The sequence below is a fragment of the Ranitomeya variabilis genome, chromosome 5 (assembly GCF_051348905.1).
Source record: "Ranitomeya variabilis isolate aRanVar5 chromosome 5, aRanVar5.hap1, whole genome shotgun sequence".
Taxonomy (NCBI): Eukaryota; Metazoa; Chordata; class Amphibia; order Anura; family Dendrobatidae; genus Ranitomeya; species Ranitomeya variabilis.
In genome coordinates this window covers 654,283,586-654,304,800 of record NC_135236.1, presented here as the reverse complement: position 1 = coordinate 654,304,800, position 21,215 = coordinate 654,283,586, and the positions used below count along the sequence as shown (strand labels likewise).

Below are 21,215 nucleotides of genomic sequence, written 5' to 3'. Positions count from 1 at the left end.
GCCCCAAATTTTCAGCCATTTTCTTGTATAACAAAATCCATATGCTGTGTGTGTCGGACTCTTAATATTGACAGTGTTGACCCTTATTTTTCAAGACTTGACTGATGACCGCCCATTCTTTTCTAATCAGTGCTTGGAGTTTATCCCAACGTCTGTGCTTTTGTATGTCTGTCTGCTTTTTGAGGACTGACAATATGTTCTCAAAAGGATTCATACCTGGGGAGTTTCCTGGCCGCTTAGCTATCACTTATGCCTTGTGACATGGTCATAGAATGATAGAATCATGGAATGTAGGAAGAGACCTCCAGGGTCATCATGTCCAACCCCCTGCTCAATGCAGGACTCACTAAACCATCTCAGACAGGTGTTTGTCCAACTTCTGCTTGAAGACTTCCATTGGAGGAGAACTCACCACCTCTCGTGGCAGCCTGTTCCACTCATTGATCACCTTCACTGTCAAAAAGTTTTTTCTAATATCTAATCTGTATCGTTGAAAAACTCCTTGAGAGGTTTTGAGTTCTCCAACATGGTCATTGTTAATCACCAATCCTGGATCATTGGCAGAAGTTGCTCTTGGAGGCTGTTTGGGTCCTATTCTTTATTCAGGGCAGTGTTCTTAGACAAATTTATGAGTGACCCCCTCCATGGATGAGAGGCCCCGACACATGAATGGTCTCAAGGTTCTTTACTGTTGGCAGACACAGGACTCATGGTAGTTCTCACCTTTTCTTCTCCATACAATCATTCTTCCTGATGTCCCAAAAAGTCTGAAAGGGGACTTCATCAGCGAAAATAACTTTACCCTAATTCTGGGTTACAATCTCTATACTTTCTGCAGAGTTATTTCCTCTGAACTCTCCCAGCTCATATTTAACGGGTTTCGGGCCCCCACCAATCTGATATTGATGACCTACTCTTAACAAAGGTCATACATGGGCCGGAAACCTCTAATATGGGACAATAAATCGAAAAAAGGAGGAATACAAATTCTAAATTTGTTAAATATAATTTATTAAATTTCCAGCAAAATTTGCCACAACAGAGCCGTTTTGTCACAAATTACAAGTGTGTAGAAAGCGTCCCGTAAAATTGCAGAAAATATGTGCAAAATAAATCAGTCACTTGCAAGGAAGGAAAACATGGAGTAAAAAAATACAATTGTGCAATTTATTTTCTATTCATGATTAGGGGCTTCACCATCTTTATTGTTAACAGCAATTAGAAAATTGCTTTACAACAACTATATAGACTATTGGAAACAATTTTTTGAAATGTTAGTTGTGGGCATGCTCTGTGTCCTGTGCAGAGGTCACGGCGCAGAGAGAGGGTAGGTGATCTGATACTATCACATTATTGTACGTAGCGGATCCTGTGTTATCTATACAATACGTCATTCTAATCGTGTCTGATAATAATGAGATGACAGCAGAGAAAAAATCTGTATAAAACGGGAAGTTTATCATGAGGCTCAGTAGTTAAGAGATAAAACTATAAGATTTCAGAATTTTCTTTACTATAGATAATATGCTAAATAAAAAATTCTTAAATATGTATTTTATTTCTATAGGTGTACCATAAAAACGTAATTTTTTGAAGACCCATAAGAAGAAAAGTGGCCACAATTTAATTTGCATCTACCCAAGTGATGTACAAATGGATCACTGATACCTGATCGCTTGGGATTATCTATGACTGCTACATTTTTTAGGTGGCTCAGAAGCGCACATGGGGCGACAGGATGTGTTACCCCTAGTACAGGGCCTGTAATGATAATGAGATGACTGCCGAAAAGTGATCTCTACAGAACAGGAATTAGAATCTATGAGGCTCAGTAGTCAAGATGAAAAGTAGCACAGTGGCTCAGTGGTTAGCACTGCAGCCTTGCAAATCTGGGGTCCTGGGTTCAAGTCCCACCAAGGACGACATCTATAAGGAGTTTATATATTCTCTCCGTGTTTGCGTGGGTTTCCTCCAATTTCCTCCCACACTTCAAAGACATACTGATAGGGAATGTAGATTGTGAGCCCCAATGGGGACAGCAATGTAATCTGTAAAGTTCTGGGGAATTAATGGAGCTATATAAGTGAGTAAAATAAAAAAATTGCAGGTGGGTGACCTTTTGGGTTTTTCAAGTTGCTCTTGACTTTTGAGAATAGTGGAGTACCCACACCACAGTCACTGCCACCGATAAGTGACCAAATGTAGGACCCAAATCTTAGAGGGGTTTCTCCACTGGGTCCTACAAGCAATTATAAAAAAGCACAGCTTTTCCTTTTCCAGCATGCTTTAGATCTTAAACCTGATTTTTTTGATGTTGGTCACCACTGACTTTGCACTATTATCACAATGTGTAAAAACGAGTGCAAACTGCATCAAAATACAGAACATACAGGTGCACCTCACAAAATCAGAATATCATCGAAAAGTTAATTTATTTCAGTTCTTCAATATAAAAAGTGGAACTCATATATATTATATAGAATCATTACACACAGAGTGATCTATTTCATGTGTTCATTTCTGTTAATGTTGATGATTATGGCTTTCAGCCAATAAAAACCCAAAAGTCATTACCTCAGTAAATTAGAATACTTTATAACACCAGCTTGAAAAAATGATTTTAACATCCGAAATATTGGCCTACTGAAATGTATGTTCAGTAAATGCACTCAGTACTTGGTCGGGCTCCTTTGGCATCAATTACTGCATCAATGTGGCGTGGCATGGAGGCGATCAGCCTGTGGCACTGCTGAGGGGTTATGGAAGCCCAGGTTGCTTTGATAGCAGCCTTCAGCTCGTCTGCATTGTTGGGTCTGGTGTCTCTCATCTTCCTCTTGACAATACTCTATAGATTCTCTATGGGGTTAAGGTCAGGCGAGATTGCAGCCAATCAAGCGCAGTGATACTGTTGCTTGTAAACCAGGTATTGGTACTTTTGGCAGTGTGGACAGGGGCCAAGTCCTGCTGGAGAATGACATTTCCATCTCCAAAAAGATTGTCGGCAGAGGGAAGCATGAAGTGCCCTAACATTTCCTGGTAGACGGCTGCGCTGACTTTGGTCTTTTTGACACGGCTCCCCAAACCATCACTGATTGTGGAAACTTCACACAATGTATTCTAATTTTATGAGATGCACCTGTATGTGTGAACAGACCCGAAAAATGTAGGTAACACTACTAGCACCGTTTCTGGTTGTCTTCTGGCTGCTGAGAGGCTCAGCTCTGTCACATTGTATTACATCGTCAAATAACAAAAAAAATAATTAAAAAAAACAAATTGACCACCAGGGTCTAAATCTTGTGCAAAAAAATTCCCCCTCCCCCCAAATCACAGATATATCATCATAAACGATCTAAAACATATACTGTAAAGCTTTTCTTACATGGGAACTCCAGGACATTGTGTAATGGGGGGCCCCAAAAATATGGAAAACATGATAAGAGACGTTTACACTGAGCGATTGCCCGTAATGATTTGTCAATTGCATCGCTTGGATATACAATGGAGAGCGGTGATCTCAATCTGCCGGGAAACTACAAGTCCCAGGATGACATGCTGGGAGTTGTAGTCTAGCAATTAAGAATGTGGACCAGCAAAGAAAGGGTAACAGGCAGGTAGAAAGACCTATAAACAGCGCCACCTTCTCCTCCAGGCCGAGCCTGGTATTACAGCTCAGCCTATCACACAGACGCTGATGGTCCCTCTGTGAATATAACTATGTGTATTGTATTCTGCATCCTCTTTGGTTTGCTGACCACGGCTCTCATCTATTCGATGGATGACAATAGTATTCGCTCATATTAAACGTCCCCTTTATTCTCCCGATCCGCGGTGTATCATGTCCATGTATGCGAGGTAAGGCTTAGAGTTTACATAGAATTTATCTACATAAAAGGCTTCGTAACTGCAAGACTTCTCTCATACTGATCCTCAGAAACAGCCCGAATTATAAAAATAAAGGAGCAGCTGCATGCAGCCTTACATCACCAAGCACAATGCCGAGTGTTGGATGTGGTGGTGTAAAGCCGCCATCACTGGATTCTGGAGGAAACAGATTGGGATGGTCAGGAAAGCTCCTGTAATGTGAGATATTTGCTGTGACTTTCCTACAATATTATAACATGAAAGGCAGCAGAACTGTGAATGCAGCTCTGGAGCACAACGCCGGCTGTAACTCAGGATCAGTAGCGGATAAGAAATAACTATTTATGTAAATTAAATCTGTGTAAACTTCAAAATGGCGATTAAAAAAATAGACAGTTTTCTCAGGATGGTGGCGTCTCTATTAATTGCACCTTCTCCAGTCTATTGTTCCCTGTTATCAGCCATTTCACACGGACGGAGAGGCTGACTATAATGTTCTTCTATGGGATTTCTAGCAGGACGTCCGAAAACTATCCTTGCCCCCATAGACACTCCTTTCACTCCCAGATTTCCAGTTCTGAGGACATTTTCAGAGATCTCGTCTTACAACGCTGCCATTTCTTCTCGATGAGACCCAAGACGTGAGACCTGTCATAGACCCTCTGCAGGCAACTCCTCCTCAGTCCTTGGCCGTCAGCCGCGTCCTGCTCGGGGGCACCGGAGGGGCAGTTTTTCTAGGGGGCTGTAATGCCTAGAAAATGGAGACAACATTCAGATCAGTCAGAAAAAAATAATTTATTTGGATGCGGGATCCGACGTGGGATCCACCCGCGGCTGTTAACATGTGCTGTAATTTACTGAGTGCCAGCAGGGGGCAGCGTCATTCTACGCGCCCATCAATGCGAGGGGCTAATGGTTGACATCACGGCCTGGGGTTTGCTAAAGTTGCCTGTCATGGCGGTTCTCCTGTGAACGCCAGCACGTGACCAGGATTCATAGGAGACGGTGATTTTCGCTATACACTATGGTACAAGAGATCAGATGATCGCAGGTTTAAGTCCCCTAAGGGGACTAATAAATATAGGAGAATGTGGGAAAAAAATTTAAAATATGAAAAAAAAAAATATATAAAGTTCAAATCAACCCATTAAAATTAGAAAAAAATACACATTTTGGATATCACTACATCGGTAAAAGTCCGAGCTATATAAAAATAGGAAAAATTAATTAACCCGATTAGTAAACAGCATAAAGAGGGAAAAAAAAAACAAAACACCAGAATTACATTTTTCCGGACACTTCAAAAAAAAAAAAGGAGATCAACACATCGGTTCTACCCCAAAATGGTATCGATAAGAACAATAGCTCTGGGCGAAAAAAATAATCCCTCCCGCCGCTCCATCAACTAAAAATGTAAAACGAAAAATATTTATTTATTTATTTTTTACAAATTTTGGAATTTTTTTTGCCACTTTAAGATAAAAAAAAAAAACTATACATGTTGGGTATCTGCATAATCGTACTGACCTGGAGAGTCGTATTCCCAGGTAATTTTAAACATATAGTAAACACGGTAAAAAAAACAAAACACAAAAAGCTATTTTATTTTTTGCAATTTAATCACATTTGCACTAGAAAATGGGAAAAAAATTCCATCACATGATAGAATAAATGCTGTCATATAAAAATACAACCTGTGCCGCAAAAAAAAACAAGCCCTTTTGATGGAAAAATAAAAAAAGTGATGGTTCTTTAAAGAAGTAGAGGAAAAAAAAAATCAAAAAAAGCAAAAACGGAAGGTCATCCGGTCATGACAGGGGTTAAACATAGCTGAGGATTACAAAAAAATGACTGCTATGTTTTGGAAATAGCGCACCCCTGTCCACAGACTGCGCCAGTTATTGCAGCTAATCAGGATTGAAGTGAATGGAGATGAGCTGCAATTCCAGACACTACCTGAATACAGGGGTGGCGCTGTTTTCAAGGAATAACTTATTGAAATCTATATTACATTAACCTAATGGACGATTCAATATCTGCACAGAATATCTCGGCACCTTACACATCGTCTTTACCTTGGGGGGTGGATGAGTTGGCGGTGGTGGCGGTGGTCTGCTTGGTGGAGAAATCCTCATCTGAGAAGTCTGCTTGTTGCTGACCGGATGGTGACTGGGCTGGTACCTGGATGAACACCGTCCTTCAGCCCCCTTACTGGACTGCAAGCTGTTTGGGCTCTTCGGACACTGCGGAAAATCATCATATTTTCCATTAGTAGTAACATCAAAGCTGAAGAAGAAGGACTCTGCCAGGGACTTGTTCACACCTTGCTATAATAGCGGAGTGCTAGGACACTACCAAACATCTACAGGTCAAGTGTAGCCACAATCGCAAGAAAGTGTCCAGACGTCGCGGATTTTGGAGCAAATTTGCCGCATGTAGACCTTTGACGTAAAATACTTGAACGTTTTTTAGCAGCATGTGAATGGGATTCTAAAGGGGTCATCCAGTGAGGATCATTTATCACCTATCCATCGGATAGATTGGTGGGGGTCTGACGGCTGGGATCGGCAGAAGGGGGATACCTTTCTTTCCATCATTTACAATGGAGAAGCAGTGCGCACCCCCCGACTTCCGCTGCCTTCATGCTCTATGGGCGGTCAGGTATGCACGCTGCCGCTGCACATTCGAAAATGCCCCCACATGTCATGGGTCCGCCCCTCACCTGTCCCAGGGCTGCCCCTTGCCTGTCATAGGTCCACCCCCACCTGTCCTAGGGTCATCCCTCGCCTTTCCCAGGGCCGCCCCCCACCTGTCATAGGTCTGCCCCCCACCTGTCATGGGTCCGCCCCTCGCCTGTCCCAGGGTTGCCCCTCGCCTGTCCCAGGGCCATCCCTCGCCTTTCCCAAGGCCGTCCCACGCCTGTCCTAGGGCCGTCCCACGCCTGTCCTAGGGTCGTCCCACGCCTGTCTAAGGCTAGTCCCACGCCTGTCCTAGGGCCGTCTCTTGCCTGTCCCAGGGCAGTCTCTTGCCTGTCCAAGGCGAGTCCCACACCTGTCCAAGGCGAGTCCCACACCTGTCCAAGGGCCGTCCCACACCTGTCCTAGGGCCGTCCCACACCTGTCCTAGGGCCGTCCCACACCTGTCCTAGGGCCGTCCCACACCTGTCCCAGGTCCGCCTCCCACCTGTCCCAGGGCCATCCCTCGCCTGTTCCAGGGCCGTCCCACACCTGTCCTAGGGCCGTCCCACACCTGTCCCAGGTCCGCCTCCCACCTGTCCCAGGGCCATCCCTCGCCTGTTCCAGGGCCATCCCTTGCCTATCCCAGGTCTGTCCCACACCTGCCCTAGGTCTGTCCCATGCCTGTCCTAGGTCCGTTCCACACCTGTCCTAGGTCCGTCCCACACCTGTCCTAGGTCCGTCCCACACCTGTCCTAGGTCCGTCCCAAACCTGTCCTAGGTCCATCCCACACCTGTCCTAGGTCCATCCCACACCTGTCCCAGGTCTGTCCCACACCTATCCTAAGTCCATCCCACACCCATCCTACCAACACAGCTTTCTGCTTGGTCCTCTGTTCACACCCAATGGTCTTGGGATTCTCTAACACTGACTAGTCCAGACGCGGTGACACGTACCATGACCGTGTGACAACTAGTCAGCACTGGAGGATCCGAAGACCAATTCAAAGACCAGAATAAGCGATTAGATGACCGGAAGGAAGCTGCAGAGGCAGGACGGATGATAGGCACAAAGGGCAAGTATAATATTTTATTTTTTAAACCCTTTCTGGCCCTAAAAAAACCCAAACACCATTTTGCTGGATCGTCTAAATCGATTGCGGACAAATTTGGATTCCATTGAAACAGAAATGTTCTGGAATTTCAAGAAAAAAGATTGACATTACAAAATGATTCGCTCATCTCTCCACAAAAACTTACCATCTGAATCTGAGGTTTGGGTCTTGAGGTAGAATCAAGTTTTGTTTTTTCTCCACTTTCACTTAAAAGGATAAAAAAGAAGAAAATATTATGTTAATAAAAGAAAAATATAAAGTAATAAGTATGTAAAGGTTATTAATCTCACATGATGAGCGCCAAAAAAAAAGCCTAAAGGGTAATTGCACACGGCCAGTAAATGGCAGCGCTCGTGTCTCCGCAAGATAACTGGACATGCTGCGGTCTGGAAAGACGTGCCACATGTCCGTCTCTGCAACTGATCCACGGGCGTCGGTGCACACATAGTGGACATGAGATTTTTTGATTCCCCATCCACTATGTGGTAACATCTGGATCCAGTGAGTTGGACGCTGTGGATGTACGCAGCGTTCAACCCGCAGCGTTTACTGACCATGGGAACATACCCTAAAAGACAATGTCAAGATTGCCGGAGTTTGGTCATCTCACCTCCTAAAAAAGCAAGAACAAGAAAAAAAGTGACTAACTGTCAGTATAACACAGCCTGCACAAGGTAAGCCCTCAAACAGCCACTTCAACGTTACAGTGGCTTGAGATAGTATTCACCTCCTTGGCATTTTTCGTGTTTTGTTACCTCACAACCTGGAATTTCCCGGTTTTGTTTTTTTTGAGGGTTTGGATTAGATCATGTGCACAACATGCCTGTAACTGTGAGCATTGGGTTTTCTTGTTATTGTGAAGCAAACAACAAATAGGACATAAGTACTCACCCTCATAAAGTCAGTGCTTTGTAGAGCCTCCTTTTAGGCCAACTACAGCTGCAGGTCACATTTTTATAAGTCTCTATGAGCTTTCCACATCTTGCCACTGGGATTTTTGCCCATTCCTCAAGGCAAAACTGCTCCAGCTCCTTCAAGTTAGATGGTTTCCTCTGGTGAGCAGCAATCTTCAAGTCTGATCACAGATTCTCAATTGGATTAAGGTCTGTATTTCGCATCATCCATCTTCCCCTCGACCCAGACCACTCTTTCTCCCTGCTGCCAAAAACCATCCACACAGCATGATGCTGCCACCACTATGTTTCACTGTAGGGATAGCGTTCTTGGGGTGATGAGCTGTGTTGGTTTGGCGCCAGACATAGCATTTACCTTGATGGTCAAAAAAGTTCAATTTTGGTCTCATCTGAGCACCTTCCTTCATATATTTGGGGAGTCTGCCACATGTGTTTTGGCAAGCTCAAAATGAGCCTTACAATTTTTGTGTGTATGTAAAGTCTTTTTTTCTCCCCATTCTTCCATAAAGGCCACCACTATAGAATGTACGGCTTATTGTGGTCGTATGGACAGATACTCCAGTCTCTGCTTGGAAACTCTGCAGTTACCTTTGCTGCCTCTCTGAATAAGGCCCTCCTTGTCTGGGCTGAGAGTATTGGTGGGAGGCCCTCCCTTGGCAGGTTTGTTGTGGAACCATGTTCTTTCCATTTGATGATCATGGCTTTGATGGTGCTTCTGGGATCATCAAAGATTGGGATTTTTTTTTTTTTATAACCCAACACTGACTTGTCTTCTCCACAACTTTGTCCCTGACTTGTTTGGAGATCTATTTGGCCTTCATGGTGGTGTATGGAGATCTCCTTGTTCTTCATGGTATTGTTTGGAGATCTCCTTGGTCTTCATGGTGTTGTTTGGAGATATCCTTGGTCTTCATGGTGTTGTTTGGAGATCTCTTTGGTCTACATGGTGGTGTTTGGAGATCTCCTTGGTCTTCATGGTGGTTTTTGGTTAGTAGTACATGTGACACTTAGATCGCGCACAGGGAACATCCTGTCACTAACCATGTGACTTATGAAAATAATTGCTTGCACCAGAAATTTTTAGTGGCTTCATAGCAAAAGGGGTGAATACATATGCACATGCCAATTTTTAGTTATTTGGTCCCATAAATGTAATTTTTGCCTATAATTTTCAAGTCACTGTGTTTTTTTTAATATGTAAAAGTAGTAAATATTAAAAAAACTATATAAATGTAACACTGCCATTATATCGACCCTCAAAGTAGAGTTAATATCATTTATACCATATATACTGTATATATATATATATATATATATATATATATATATATATATATAGTAGTCGTAATAAAAAAAAAACTTTGTTAAAAATAATTTTGTTTGAGCCGCCACAACCCATAACTTTTTTCTTTTTTCGATGGAGCTGTATGATGGCTTATTTTTTGTGCATGTTGCGCTGTAGTTTTTACTGGTATCATTTTGCGGTACATACCACTGTTTAATTGCTCTTTATTCCATTTTTTGGGTATACAAAATTACCGAAAAACACTAATGCAGGCACTTTGTTGCTTTTTTTTGATAATTTCTTTATGGCGTTTATCATATGGGTTAATTCATTTTATATTTCCACAAGTTAGGCTTCATGAGTATATGAGGATGGCAGTGATGGAGGTCGTCAGTAGATCTCTGGCTGCCATGATTTTGGATTGATTCCCAAATATCGAAGCAATTTAAATGCCTCTGTCAAACAGTGTCATCTTAATGGTTATTAAACAGCAGCGATAGGTGGCAGCTCTGGTCACTTCTGTTAGATGTCGATGCTGGCTGTGCACTGCAGCTGGCACCAGATTTGTATGGTGGCTCATTTTCATAGATCTTAGACCTTATACGGCTATTTAACTACAGAAATAATACAAAAACGTATGACTTTGGGAATTGCCCATGTTAGGCTGCATCCGTAAGAATTGGTGCTCTGTCGTGTTGCACAGGGTGCAGGAGAAGCAGGAATATGGAGACCTGAGACCAAACTGTTTCACTAATCGCTATACACTACCGTTCAAAATATTGGGGTCACCCAGACAATTTTGTGTTTTCCATGAAAACTCATACTTTTATTAATCAAATCAGTTGCCAAATGAATTGAAAATCTAGTCCAGACATTGACAAGGTTCGAAAAAATGATTTTTATTTGAAATAATAATTTTCTCCTTCAATCTTTGCTCCCTTTGCAGCAGTTCCAGCATTGCAGACCTTTGGCATTCTAGGAGTTAATTTGCTGAGATAATCTGGAGATATTTCCCCCCATGCTTTCAGAAGCCCCTCCACAAGTTGGTTTGGCTTGATGGGCACTGTTTGCACCATACGGTCAAGCTGCTCCCACAACAGCTCACTGGGCTGAGATCTGGTGACTGCGCTGGCCACTCCATTACAGATAGAATACCAGCTGCCGGCTTCTTCTCTAAATACCGTATTTTCCGGCGTATAAGACGACTGGGCGTATAAGACGACCCCCCAACTTTACCAGTTAAAATATAAAATCTTCTTAAAAGTCGGGGGTCTTCTTATACACCCTATGTCGTCTTATAGGGCCGGTGAATATGTGCCTTTTGGGGGGGGGGGGAGTGATCCTGATGACGAGGGGGCGTCTCACAGGAAAGTGAGTATCCCCCATTACCTTATCGTAGCGGTGCAGCGTGGGGGTCTCAGTGCTGGGAGTGGCGGCGGCGGCTGCTGTGCTCTGGTGCGGCGGCTGCTGTGCTCTGGTGCGGCGGCTCCTCTTCTGTGTGGGGCCTCTGTGCTGTGCGGTGGCGGTGGCGGTGGCGGCGGCATATCTTTATCCAGTTGGGGCTCCTCCGGCATCTCCTTAGCCCTGGAGGCCCCGCCGCAACTCCATGAGTGCAATGCAGCGGCCATTTTCCCGGAGGCAGCTCAATAGGTGCGATGCGGTGGCCTCCGGGAAAATGGCCGCTGCTCAGATTCAGATCTCGTCCCGAAATCTCGGGACACGAGATCTGAATCTGAGCAGCGGCCATTTTCCCGGAGGCCACCACATTGCACCGATGGAGTTGCGGCGGGGCCTCCAGGGCTAAGGAGATGCCGGAGGAGCCCCAACTGGATAAAGATACGCCGCTGCCGCCGCCACCTCACAGCACAGAGGCCCCACACAGAAGAGGAGCCGCCGCACCAGAACACAGCAGCCGCCGCCGCTCCCAGCACTGACACCCCCACGCTGCACCGCTAGGATAAGGTAATGGGGATTACTCACTTTCTTGTGAGACGCCCCCTCGTCATCAGGATCACTCCCCCTCCCCACCCACCATATACACCGGCGTACAAGTCGATTCCCGGCGTATAAGACGACCCCCGACTTTTAAGAAGATTTTCGGGGGTTAAAAAGTCGTCTTATACGCCGGAAAATACGGTAGTTCTTCCATAATTTGGAGGTGTGCTTTGGGTCATTGTCCTGTTGTAGGATGAAACTGGCTCCAATCAAGCGCTGTCCACAGGGTATGGCATGGCGTTGCAAAATGGAGTGATAGCCTTCCTTATTCAATATCCCCTTTACCTTGTACAAATCTCCCACTTTACCAGCACCAAAGCAACCCCAGACCATCACATTACCTCCACCATGCTTGACAGATGGCGTCACGCACTCTTCCAGCATCTTTTCAGTTGTTCTGCGTCTCACAAATGTTCTTCTGTGTGATCCAAACACCTCAAACTTGGATTCGTCTGTCCATAACACTTTTTTCCAATCTTCCTTTGTCCAATGTCTGAGTTATTTTGCCCATATTAATCTTTTCCTTTTATTAGCCAGTCTCAGATATGGCTTTTTCTTTGCCACTCTGAAGGCCAGCATCCCGTAGTCGCCTCTTCACTGTAGACGTTGACACTGGTGTTTTGCTTGTACTATTTAATGAAGCTGCCAGTTGAGGACATGTGAGGTGTCGATTTCTCAAACTACATACTCTAATGTACTTGTCTTGTTGCTCAGTTGTGCAGCGGGGCCTCCTACTTCTCTTTCTACTCTGGTTAGAGCCTGTTTGTGATCTCCTCTGAAGGGAGTAGTACACACCGTTGTAGGAAATTTTCAGTTTCTTGGCAATTTCTCGCATGGAATAGCCTTCATTTCTAAGAACAAGAATAAACTGTCCAGTTTCACATGAAAGTTCTTTTTTTCTGGCCATTTTGAGAGTTTAATGGAACAAACAAATGTAATGCTCCAGATTCTCCACTAGCTCAAAGGAAGGTCAGGTTTATAGGTTCTCTAATCAGCCAAACTGTTTTCAGCTGTGCTAACATACTTGCACAACGGTTTTCAAGGGTATTCCAACCATCCATTAGCCTTCTTACACAGTTAGCAAACACAAAGTATCATAAGAACCCTGGAGTGATGGTTGTTGGAAATGGGCCTCTATACACCTAAGAAGATATTGCATTAGACATATGCATCTAGAATAGTCATTTACCACACTAACAATGTATAGAGTGTATTTCTGAATCAGTTAATGTTAACTTCATTAGAAAAAAACTGTGCTTTTCTTTCAAAAATAAGGAACTTTCTAAGTGACCCTAAACGTTTACACGGTAGTGTATATGTGTAGTAATACTGCACCCACCTCTTCTGCAGAGACCCAGCGACAGACACATTGCCCGGATGGAGAAGTCTTTGTAAGCACCCATTTTTGTGGAGGTATATGGAAATCATCACTATCATCCCAGCTAGTAATGACAGAGGAATAAAGATCCAGAAGACCACCGACTGAGAACCTGGTGGCAAAAACAGAGTTAAAAATCAGATATAATTGTCCGGATTCCAATAAATATTAATCTAAACATTGGAAATATAGAGATTTAGAGGACGAACCATCTGCAGGTACCGGTCCGCTGTCCAGGCTGCCGCCGTTACCTGTCTGGTTACAATAGGGGGGCTTCCATCCAGGGAAACAATGGCAGTTCTGGTTATTATTGCAAATCTGTAAAATTATATTGTATATTACTTCAAAGGGAGTCAAGAGGTAAATATATACAATATACATATTTTTTAATTTTTATTTATTTATTTTTTATTATTTATTTTTTAATTTAATTTTTTTTTTATCTGCAAGTATCATGCACAAGTCCTATCAAAATGTGATTTCCAAATCAACCCCCCCCCCCCTTCCCCATAGTTTTCAGGTCAGGTGTTCACACGTAGCTTTTTTTTTTTATATGGTATTTTTTGGGTGCATGAAAAACTCCCAAAAATTACACGTGTTTTTTTTTATTTATTTTTACTTGGTTTTTATGCATTTTTGATCTCCATAGTGAAAACCGCTGAAAGAATTGAGCCGCTGCGTTTTTTTACTTTTAAACACAAAGGAATAAAAAAACAGAGCGTAAATTAAATTTTTTCAAAATCTCATTTGTTTTGCCGTTATCGTAAAATGCATTTTTTTTCACGAAAAAATGTGAATAAAAAAATCCCTTAAAAGTTTTTTTCAGTTTTCAGAAAACCTTAGGCGCTATTTGTACAACAGGTACATGGAGAAGTAGCAGAGATTCAGCGCCGGACCTGGGGAGGGTGACAAAAGCTCTGATTATTTTTATAGTACTGGGATTTCTGAAAATGGAAAACTCATTTGACCAACTGTTTATTTTTATTGTTTTTTGCCATTTTTTTCATTTTATGGAGTTTCCAACGTCGCAGATATTAATGACAGCAGGCGCTCACCCCTTTGCCGTTGCATTTTTTCGCACATTCATCCACCTGTAAGAATGTAATATTTTTGCACTGTCCTTCGAAGCAAATCTGCAGAAAATAAATAAGTTTCTATTATAAAATCTGAAATATTTCCCTTACTTATCCCCGTCACGTCTTCCTAAATCATAGTGGGGGGGTGGGGATAAGTCATGATTTTGACAACGGTGAAGAAATTAAAGGGTTCTTCCTCAAAATAAAAACTTATCCCTTATCAATAGCATAGAGGATAAATTACTAAATGCTGGGGGTCTGGTTGGTGAGACCCCAGAGAACAGGGATCTTCAGAATGGAGCGGAGGTGAAAATGCTCAACCATGTTCTCCATTCATTGTGTATGGTGTACTGCCCCGTTCTTGGGGTCTCTGGGGGTCCCAAGCATCAGACCTCTTGTAATCAGTAAGTTACCAGCTATGCTACAGATCGAGATTAACCCTTTAAATACCAAAGTTTATCAAAAACTTGCCGAAGTTAATAAAAAATAGGCAGAAGTCGTAGTGTAGATTATATCTGACCTGGTTCACTCCACATTTGGTGCCGGAAAGGACGAGTCCCGGATCCATCATGTCTTCCTCTTCGGTTACCCTGTAAACATGTGTCCCCCGGCAGAGGATGCGTCTCCCCTGCACGGTAATAGTGGTGTCTATGGCCACCGCACTGTGCTCGATGGGCTTGTAGGCAGAGCTCAGGCACTGGATCTTCCCGCACTTGGCATGTCTACCGAGAGAAGATCACCAATCATCCATACAAGTCGCTGTCCTGGAGGACACAGTGACTGGGCCATCCATCATCTTCTGACTTCCATCACCCAAAAGTAACTAAGCTTAGCAGTGACGTCTCTAAGAGGTAGTGGTGGATATAGATTGGGACCACCACAGCAAAGATCGAAGTGGGTTCCACCCCGGAAAAGAAGACCTGATGTCTGTCCCCGTCACCTTGATCTTGACCCTTAGGCCACCTTTTTGTCATTGAGGGGACTCTAGCCACCCAAAAGTAAAGTAAACCATGTCCGGACCCCCTCTCTCTAAGGGCCCGTGCACATGACCGATTTTCATGGACGACAGCTATCTGTGGTTTTCATGGATAGCCCTCGTACCTTTGATATTCTATGGGGCTGTGCACAGGTCCAAATTTTTCCTCTGGCCACCTTTTTGTCATTGAGGGGACTCTAGCCACCCAAAAGTAAAGTAAACCACGTCCGGACCCCCTCCCTCTAAGGACTCTTGCACACGACCGATTTTCCCGGACGACTGCTATCTGTGGTTTTCATGGATAGCCCTCGTACCTATGATATTCTATGGGGCTGTGCACAGGTCCAAATTTTTCCTCGGGCCACCTTTTTGTCATTGAGGGGACTCTAGCCACCCATAAGTAAAGTAAACCACGTCCACACCCCCTCTCTCTAAGGACTCGTGCACACGACCGATTTTCCCAGACCACTGCTACCTGTGGCTTTCACAGATAGTCCTCGTACCTATGATATTCTATGGGGCTGTGCACAGGTCCGCATTTTTTCTCGGCCCGAGAGGAAAATCAGAGACATGTCCAATTTTGATTTGAGGGTCAGATCAAAATAATCGGCAATGCAAGTCTACGGGTCCGAGAAAAAAGTTGGGGTCTGATTTTCACGGATTGATAGAATGGAGAAGGTGGAGAAACTTTGATCAAAGTCCGATCAGAATGGAGTGGAGAAAACGGTGGTGTGACCCTACCCTTAGGCACATGGTCTACCTATATGGTACGTACTCTCTCTACAAAAATAGGTTTAGAGCCTAACAAGGAAATTATGGAAGACCTTTCCTACATTAATGGGTGAACTGAGCAATTTTGCCCCCATATACATCCTTACACCTTTAGTTCTGCTAGATGTAATTTTATGGTGGGGGCCAATGAACGACGTACATTATGGTATGGCTATACCGTGACGTACGTCGGGGTCTTCATGTTCCTGACCTCTGATGGAAGGCTCAATGCACACAACATTACGGTACATCACATACTGATCGTACAGATTGGCGTCACCACTCTGCCCACTCACTTGGCTTCACATTTCCTGTATTCACCGTTCATATCTCGACCACAGTTACCATACTGATCGCCAGCTGCATTGATCCTTTCGAAGCAAATGTCTGGCGCTATACCCGCTCCTGTAACACAAGCACAATGTACATGTCGGCTGCGGGTATATCTCCACAGATGACACATGAGTCATTAACCTTTTCCGCACTGTTACATACATCGTGGTGCCGTTATCTCTGAACTCCGGGTTATTTGGCAGCGGTTTTTCGTTAACCCCTAGATGCTACAGTCAATATTATTCATAGCATCTAGGCAGTTCGACCAAGGTAGACTAAGGCTCTGTCACCCTACAGATATGCTTACGGTGATGCTGATGAGTTATCATTAGTGAGTAAGCTGATATCCAAGCATGCTCATCTGCTAAACTGCACTAACGTACAGTCTGCAATCTTCACCTCCTCAATTGCAGTTTACAGCCTGACCTTGTGGGATTGTCTCTAACAGTAATATAGGCTGGATGTGAGCTCTGCCTATATCCAGTGTACTGCTGTCTTCATTAGCACATGCATCAGCACAGCTTCTATCCAGCACTTACTTCCTCTCCATATATTTCCTTCCTTAACTGCAGCTTGGTTTTTTTCTGCCCTCCATGAGTCACCACATGCTTTCTCCCCTGTCCACAATGTGGAGATCTGTATACAACCCCCTTCATCTTCCTGCTGCCATCTCTACTACAGAGAGGAGGGAGAGGAGAGCAGAGAGAGATCAGAAGCAGGAACGCTGACGGATTTGGAACATTTTTTGCAAATCGCTCAGTTAGATAATGAACTTACAGACTCTGCAGCAGCAACATGGTAGAATATTTTATTATAGACTGGTTAGAAAGTTGCCTACCTTTGCATTTAGGAAGCAAATGAGCAGAAATTATAGTCTGCGCAAGGGTATGTTTATGGAAAATCCATCTGACTATAATAATGAACATATTCATGGACTCATTTATTGAATCCATTACTCACCATTTCCCCAGAGTTGCCGACACTGTTGCTGGTGCGTAAGACATCTCCCATTATAGCAAAAAGCTTCTCCATTTTGGCAAGACGTTCCGTCCAGCTGGAAGGAGTTAGCAGGACACACGGGAGAGTGTCCGGTGCAGAATTCTGGAAGGTCGCAGGCTCTGGATGTCTTCCGACATGGGAAGCCAGGTGTCCTCAGCTAATTGGGGAATGTTACAAGCAAGGATTAGGCTACACGTGTTTCACAGAGGCCGGCGATACGCACCATGAATATGAGATGTCTTACTCGGCACTGATGACAACAAGTCCCGTGGGCACAATCGGCCCCTGGCAGCAGCGTGCACGTGGTGGCGTTACAGCATGGGTTGTCACACTGCTGCAAAGAGAAAAACAATAAAAGAGATTTGTACTAATCACAGTTATTAGCGAACATTCATCAGTGAACACTCATCTATGGTGGAGTCACGGCATTTCGAAAATAATTTTGCAACTTTCGACACCTAATTATGCAGTTAGGCAGCCATTGTTTAAAAGCATCATCTAAAATGAAAAATAAAACAATTCTGCAAATTTTTTTTTTACTAAAATATTGCATTGATTTATGTATACAGCTCCCATGCACATCTATGCGACAAGGAAGCTGACTTTGATAATCAGGAAAGATCATCCCTAGGAGTGTTCATCTCCAGATTATCAGCTTGTCTAAATGATGATCTACGCGCACAGAATCATCCGATTAACGATCACTTCTTGGTTAGTCTAAGCGTATGTTCAGATTGGGTTTTTATGGAGCAGAAACTCTCAAAATCCTCCTAAAAAAGTGGAGTTTCTACCAGGGCTGTTGAGTCTGTAAGCCAAACCTCCGACTCCGACATTTCCATGACACCGACTCCGACCACCAAAATGGGCTCCGACTCCACGACTCCAACTCTGACTCCACAGCCCTGACAAGCCAAACCTCCGACTCCTCAATTTCCATGACACCGACTCCGAATCTGACTCAGACGCCACCAAAATGGACTCCAACTCCACAGCCCTGGTTTCTACTAAGCTTCCTCTCCAAAAACCACACCCTAAACTGGCCATTAAACAACAGCTGGAAAAAAAAGTCCAGCAAAATGGCGCGGAAAGGCGGCTGACTTGACAGGTGAGAAAGGGTTAAAATAATGTTCAAAAAATAGACACTTTATAATCATCTGGCTCCTTAGGCCACCGCATCCCCCCGGTCCTCCGCGCCCCTCTTCGATTTTACCAGAGCTGAGCCGTATGCGATCATGTGAGGCCGGTGCACATCATTCACGTAGATGGGAGCCGAGGATCTCGGGTGGGCTCTCAATTAAGCAAGGACAGGTGAGTATAATGTGATTTTGGGGGATTTTAACCTCATCCCGCCCTCGGTTGATTATACATCGAGGTCCAGATAGACCTCAGAGTATATTAAACATCTTTTCACTTCAATCAGGGAACTTTTCATTTGGGCCAAAGCTAATCTGCCCAAAATGAATCAGTACCAAGATCATAACATATCACCTGTCCATAGGATTGATAGAACCCTGATCACTGGGAATGAGACTGCTAGGACCCCTATGATCACAAGATCGGAGGGTCCCAAGTCCCCAGTATGAATGGAGCAGTGCCCACAGGACTGACGGCGACAGCCGATTATTGCGCCCCTGTGGACAGGCCATGGGTTGCGATCTTGGTACAACCCCTTTAATGCACATAGTTCTGTCTAGGAGCTGTGTACAAAAATACTAGATATTAGTAGGATTCAAGACTGGTTGCCAAAGTGGCCACCGCAGATCTCTTACCTCGAGGTCCCCGCAGTCACACTGCTCGCCCTCCTCCAAGAAGCCATTTCCGCAGCGTGCTCCCCCATACAGGGTCTTGGTGTCCGGGGTGTTGCTGAGGCACATTCCTCCCCCGGAGCGTAAGAAGCGCTCCAGCTCCCGTCTATTACAGGCATTGAACACTTTGGGGAAAGGATGTCTGGAAGCAGCAGAAATCATTAATATCAGCTATTTTCATGGTCTTGCTACTTTCATAAAGATTCCACTGGCATCTATTACAGATCTGATGGAATGCAGCATCCAAGAAGCACGGTATGGGGGGCTGTAATGACCAAACCACTCTATGGGGGGTTTGGGAGCCTTTATACTGTATAGGGGGTCTTAGTGGGCTATCGTACTGTGTGTGGAGGTCATTATATTGTGTAAGGATCATGGTGGGCTATCATACTCTGTGTGGGGACCTGTGGGGGCCATTATATTGTGTAAGGGGTCTTGGTGGGATATACTGTGTGTGGGGACCTGTGGGGGCCAAAACACTGTATGGTGGCTTTTGGATTCATTATACTGTATAGGGGAGTCATAGTGGGCTATCATACTGTGTGTGGGGACCTGTGGGGGCCATTATATTGTGTAAGGGGTCTTGGTGGGACATACTGTGTGTGGGGACCTGTGGGGGCTTTGGGATTATTTAAACTGTATAGGGGAGTCATGGTGGGCTATCATACTGAGTGTGGGGACCTGTGAGGGCCATTATATTGTGTAAGGGGTCTTGGTGGGATATTATACTGTGTGTGTGGGCCATTATATTGTGTAAGTGGTTGTGGGGGACAATGTATAGTGTAAGGGGTCATGGTGGGCTATCATACTGTGTGTGTGGGCAATTATTTTGTGTAAGAGGTTGTGGGGGTTATCATACTGTGTGGGGGGCTGTGTGGGCCATCAGATTTCAACTGAGGCAACTCCCTTGTAGAGCTGCAGGGGGCAGCATTTTCCAGAATTACATTCATTTTTCAATGTCCTCATGTGGCTATAAATGTGTACAAATAATGGGTCTATCCACAAACTCCATACAGGTAGATGCTCCATAGAAATTTCAATATGCATGATTGTGGATTTTTCTTCCATCCTTATTGTTGACACACATACGGTACTTTTTAATATTTAATGCATTTACTCACCCCGTAGCGGCGGCCATGATGCAACCGCCATCTTCTGGTTTTGCTGTGCAACAGCCAGCAGCGTCGTGGCTCATTCCAAAATTATGTCCCATTTCATGGGCCATAGTGGCTGCAACTCCAATTGCGTTGTCTGAATGATCCTGCAATAATGGAAGCAGGTTATAGCGACTGCAAGAGGTAAGCCATGAACAGAGGTCGGGTATATGCACCACCGGGCATACATATCTACCTTCCCACATTGACATTCCTGTTTGTGGGGCTGATGGGGCCATCATACTATATGTGGGGGGATCTAAGGGCCATCATACTGTATGGGGGATGTGGGAGGAATCATACTATATGTGGGGGGATTTAAGGGCCATCATACTGTATGGAGAGCTGTGGGAGGTATCATACTGTGTGTGCGGGGATCTAAGAGGCATCATACTTTATAGGTAGCTGTAAAGAACAAACTATATGGTGAGCTGTGGGGGCCATCATACTGTGTGTGGTGCTGATGGGCCTATCATACTATATGTGGGGGGGATTTAAGAGCCATTATACTGTATGGGGTGCTGAAGGGGCCATCATACTATATGGGGTGCTGTGGGAGGCATCATACTTTATAGGTAGCTGTAATGGACATCATACTATATGGTGAGCTGTGGGGGCCATCATACTGTGTATGGGGGACTATGAGAGGCATCATACTGTATATGTAGCTGTAAAGAACAAACTATATGGTGAGCTGTGGAGGCCATCAAACTGTGTGGGGGGATTTAAGGGCCATCATACTGTATAGGGGACTGTGGGAGGCATACTCTATAGATAGCAGTAAAGGACATCATACTATATGGTGAGCTGTGGGGGACCTCATACTGTGTGTGGGGGGATCTAAGGGCCATCATACTATATGGTGAGCTGCGGGG

General features: G+C 44.3%; 1 protein-coding gene across 2 annotated transcripts in view; it reads right to left on the bottom strand.

Moving 5' to 3' along the window:
• Positions 1 to 997: 997 nt before the first annotated feature.
• The window catches only part of ADAM19 (ADAM metallopeptidase domain 19), a 63,815-nt gene continuing 43,597 nt past the window's right edge, over positions 998 to 21,215 (bottom strand). The window contains exons 11-22 of one of the 2 annotated variants that reach the window (XM_077266430.1): positions 20,308 to 20,447; positions 19,151 to 19,328; positions 17,626 to 17,715; positions 17,343 to 17,538; positions 16,346 to 16,454; positions 14,823 to 15,024; positions 14,282 to 14,359; positions 13,436 to 13,544; positions 13,188 to 13,338; positions 7,800 to 7,860; positions 5,940 to 6,107; positions 998 to 4,615 (exon numbers count right to left, since the gene is read on the bottom strand). In XM_077266430.1, coding sequence (XP_077122545.1) covers positions 4,544 to 4,615; positions 5,940 to 6,107; positions 7,800 to 7,860; positions 13,188 to 13,338; positions 13,436 to 13,544; positions 14,282 to 14,359; positions 14,823 to 15,024; positions 16,346 to 16,454; positions 17,343 to 17,538; positions 17,626 to 17,715; positions 19,151 to 19,328; positions 20,308 to 20,447 — 1,554 coding nt within the window. In that variant the 3' untranslated portion in view covers positions 998 to 4,543. The remainder of the gene's footprint in view (positions 4,616 to 5,939; positions 6,108 to 7,799; positions 7,861 to 13,187; positions 13,339 to 13,435; positions 13,545 to 14,281; positions 14,360 to 14,822; positions 15,025 to 16,345; positions 16,455 to 17,342; positions 17,539 to 17,625; positions 17,716 to 19,150; positions 19,329 to 20,307; positions 20,448 to 21,215) is intronic. The other variant, XM_077266431.1, reaches the window with a different exon arrangement.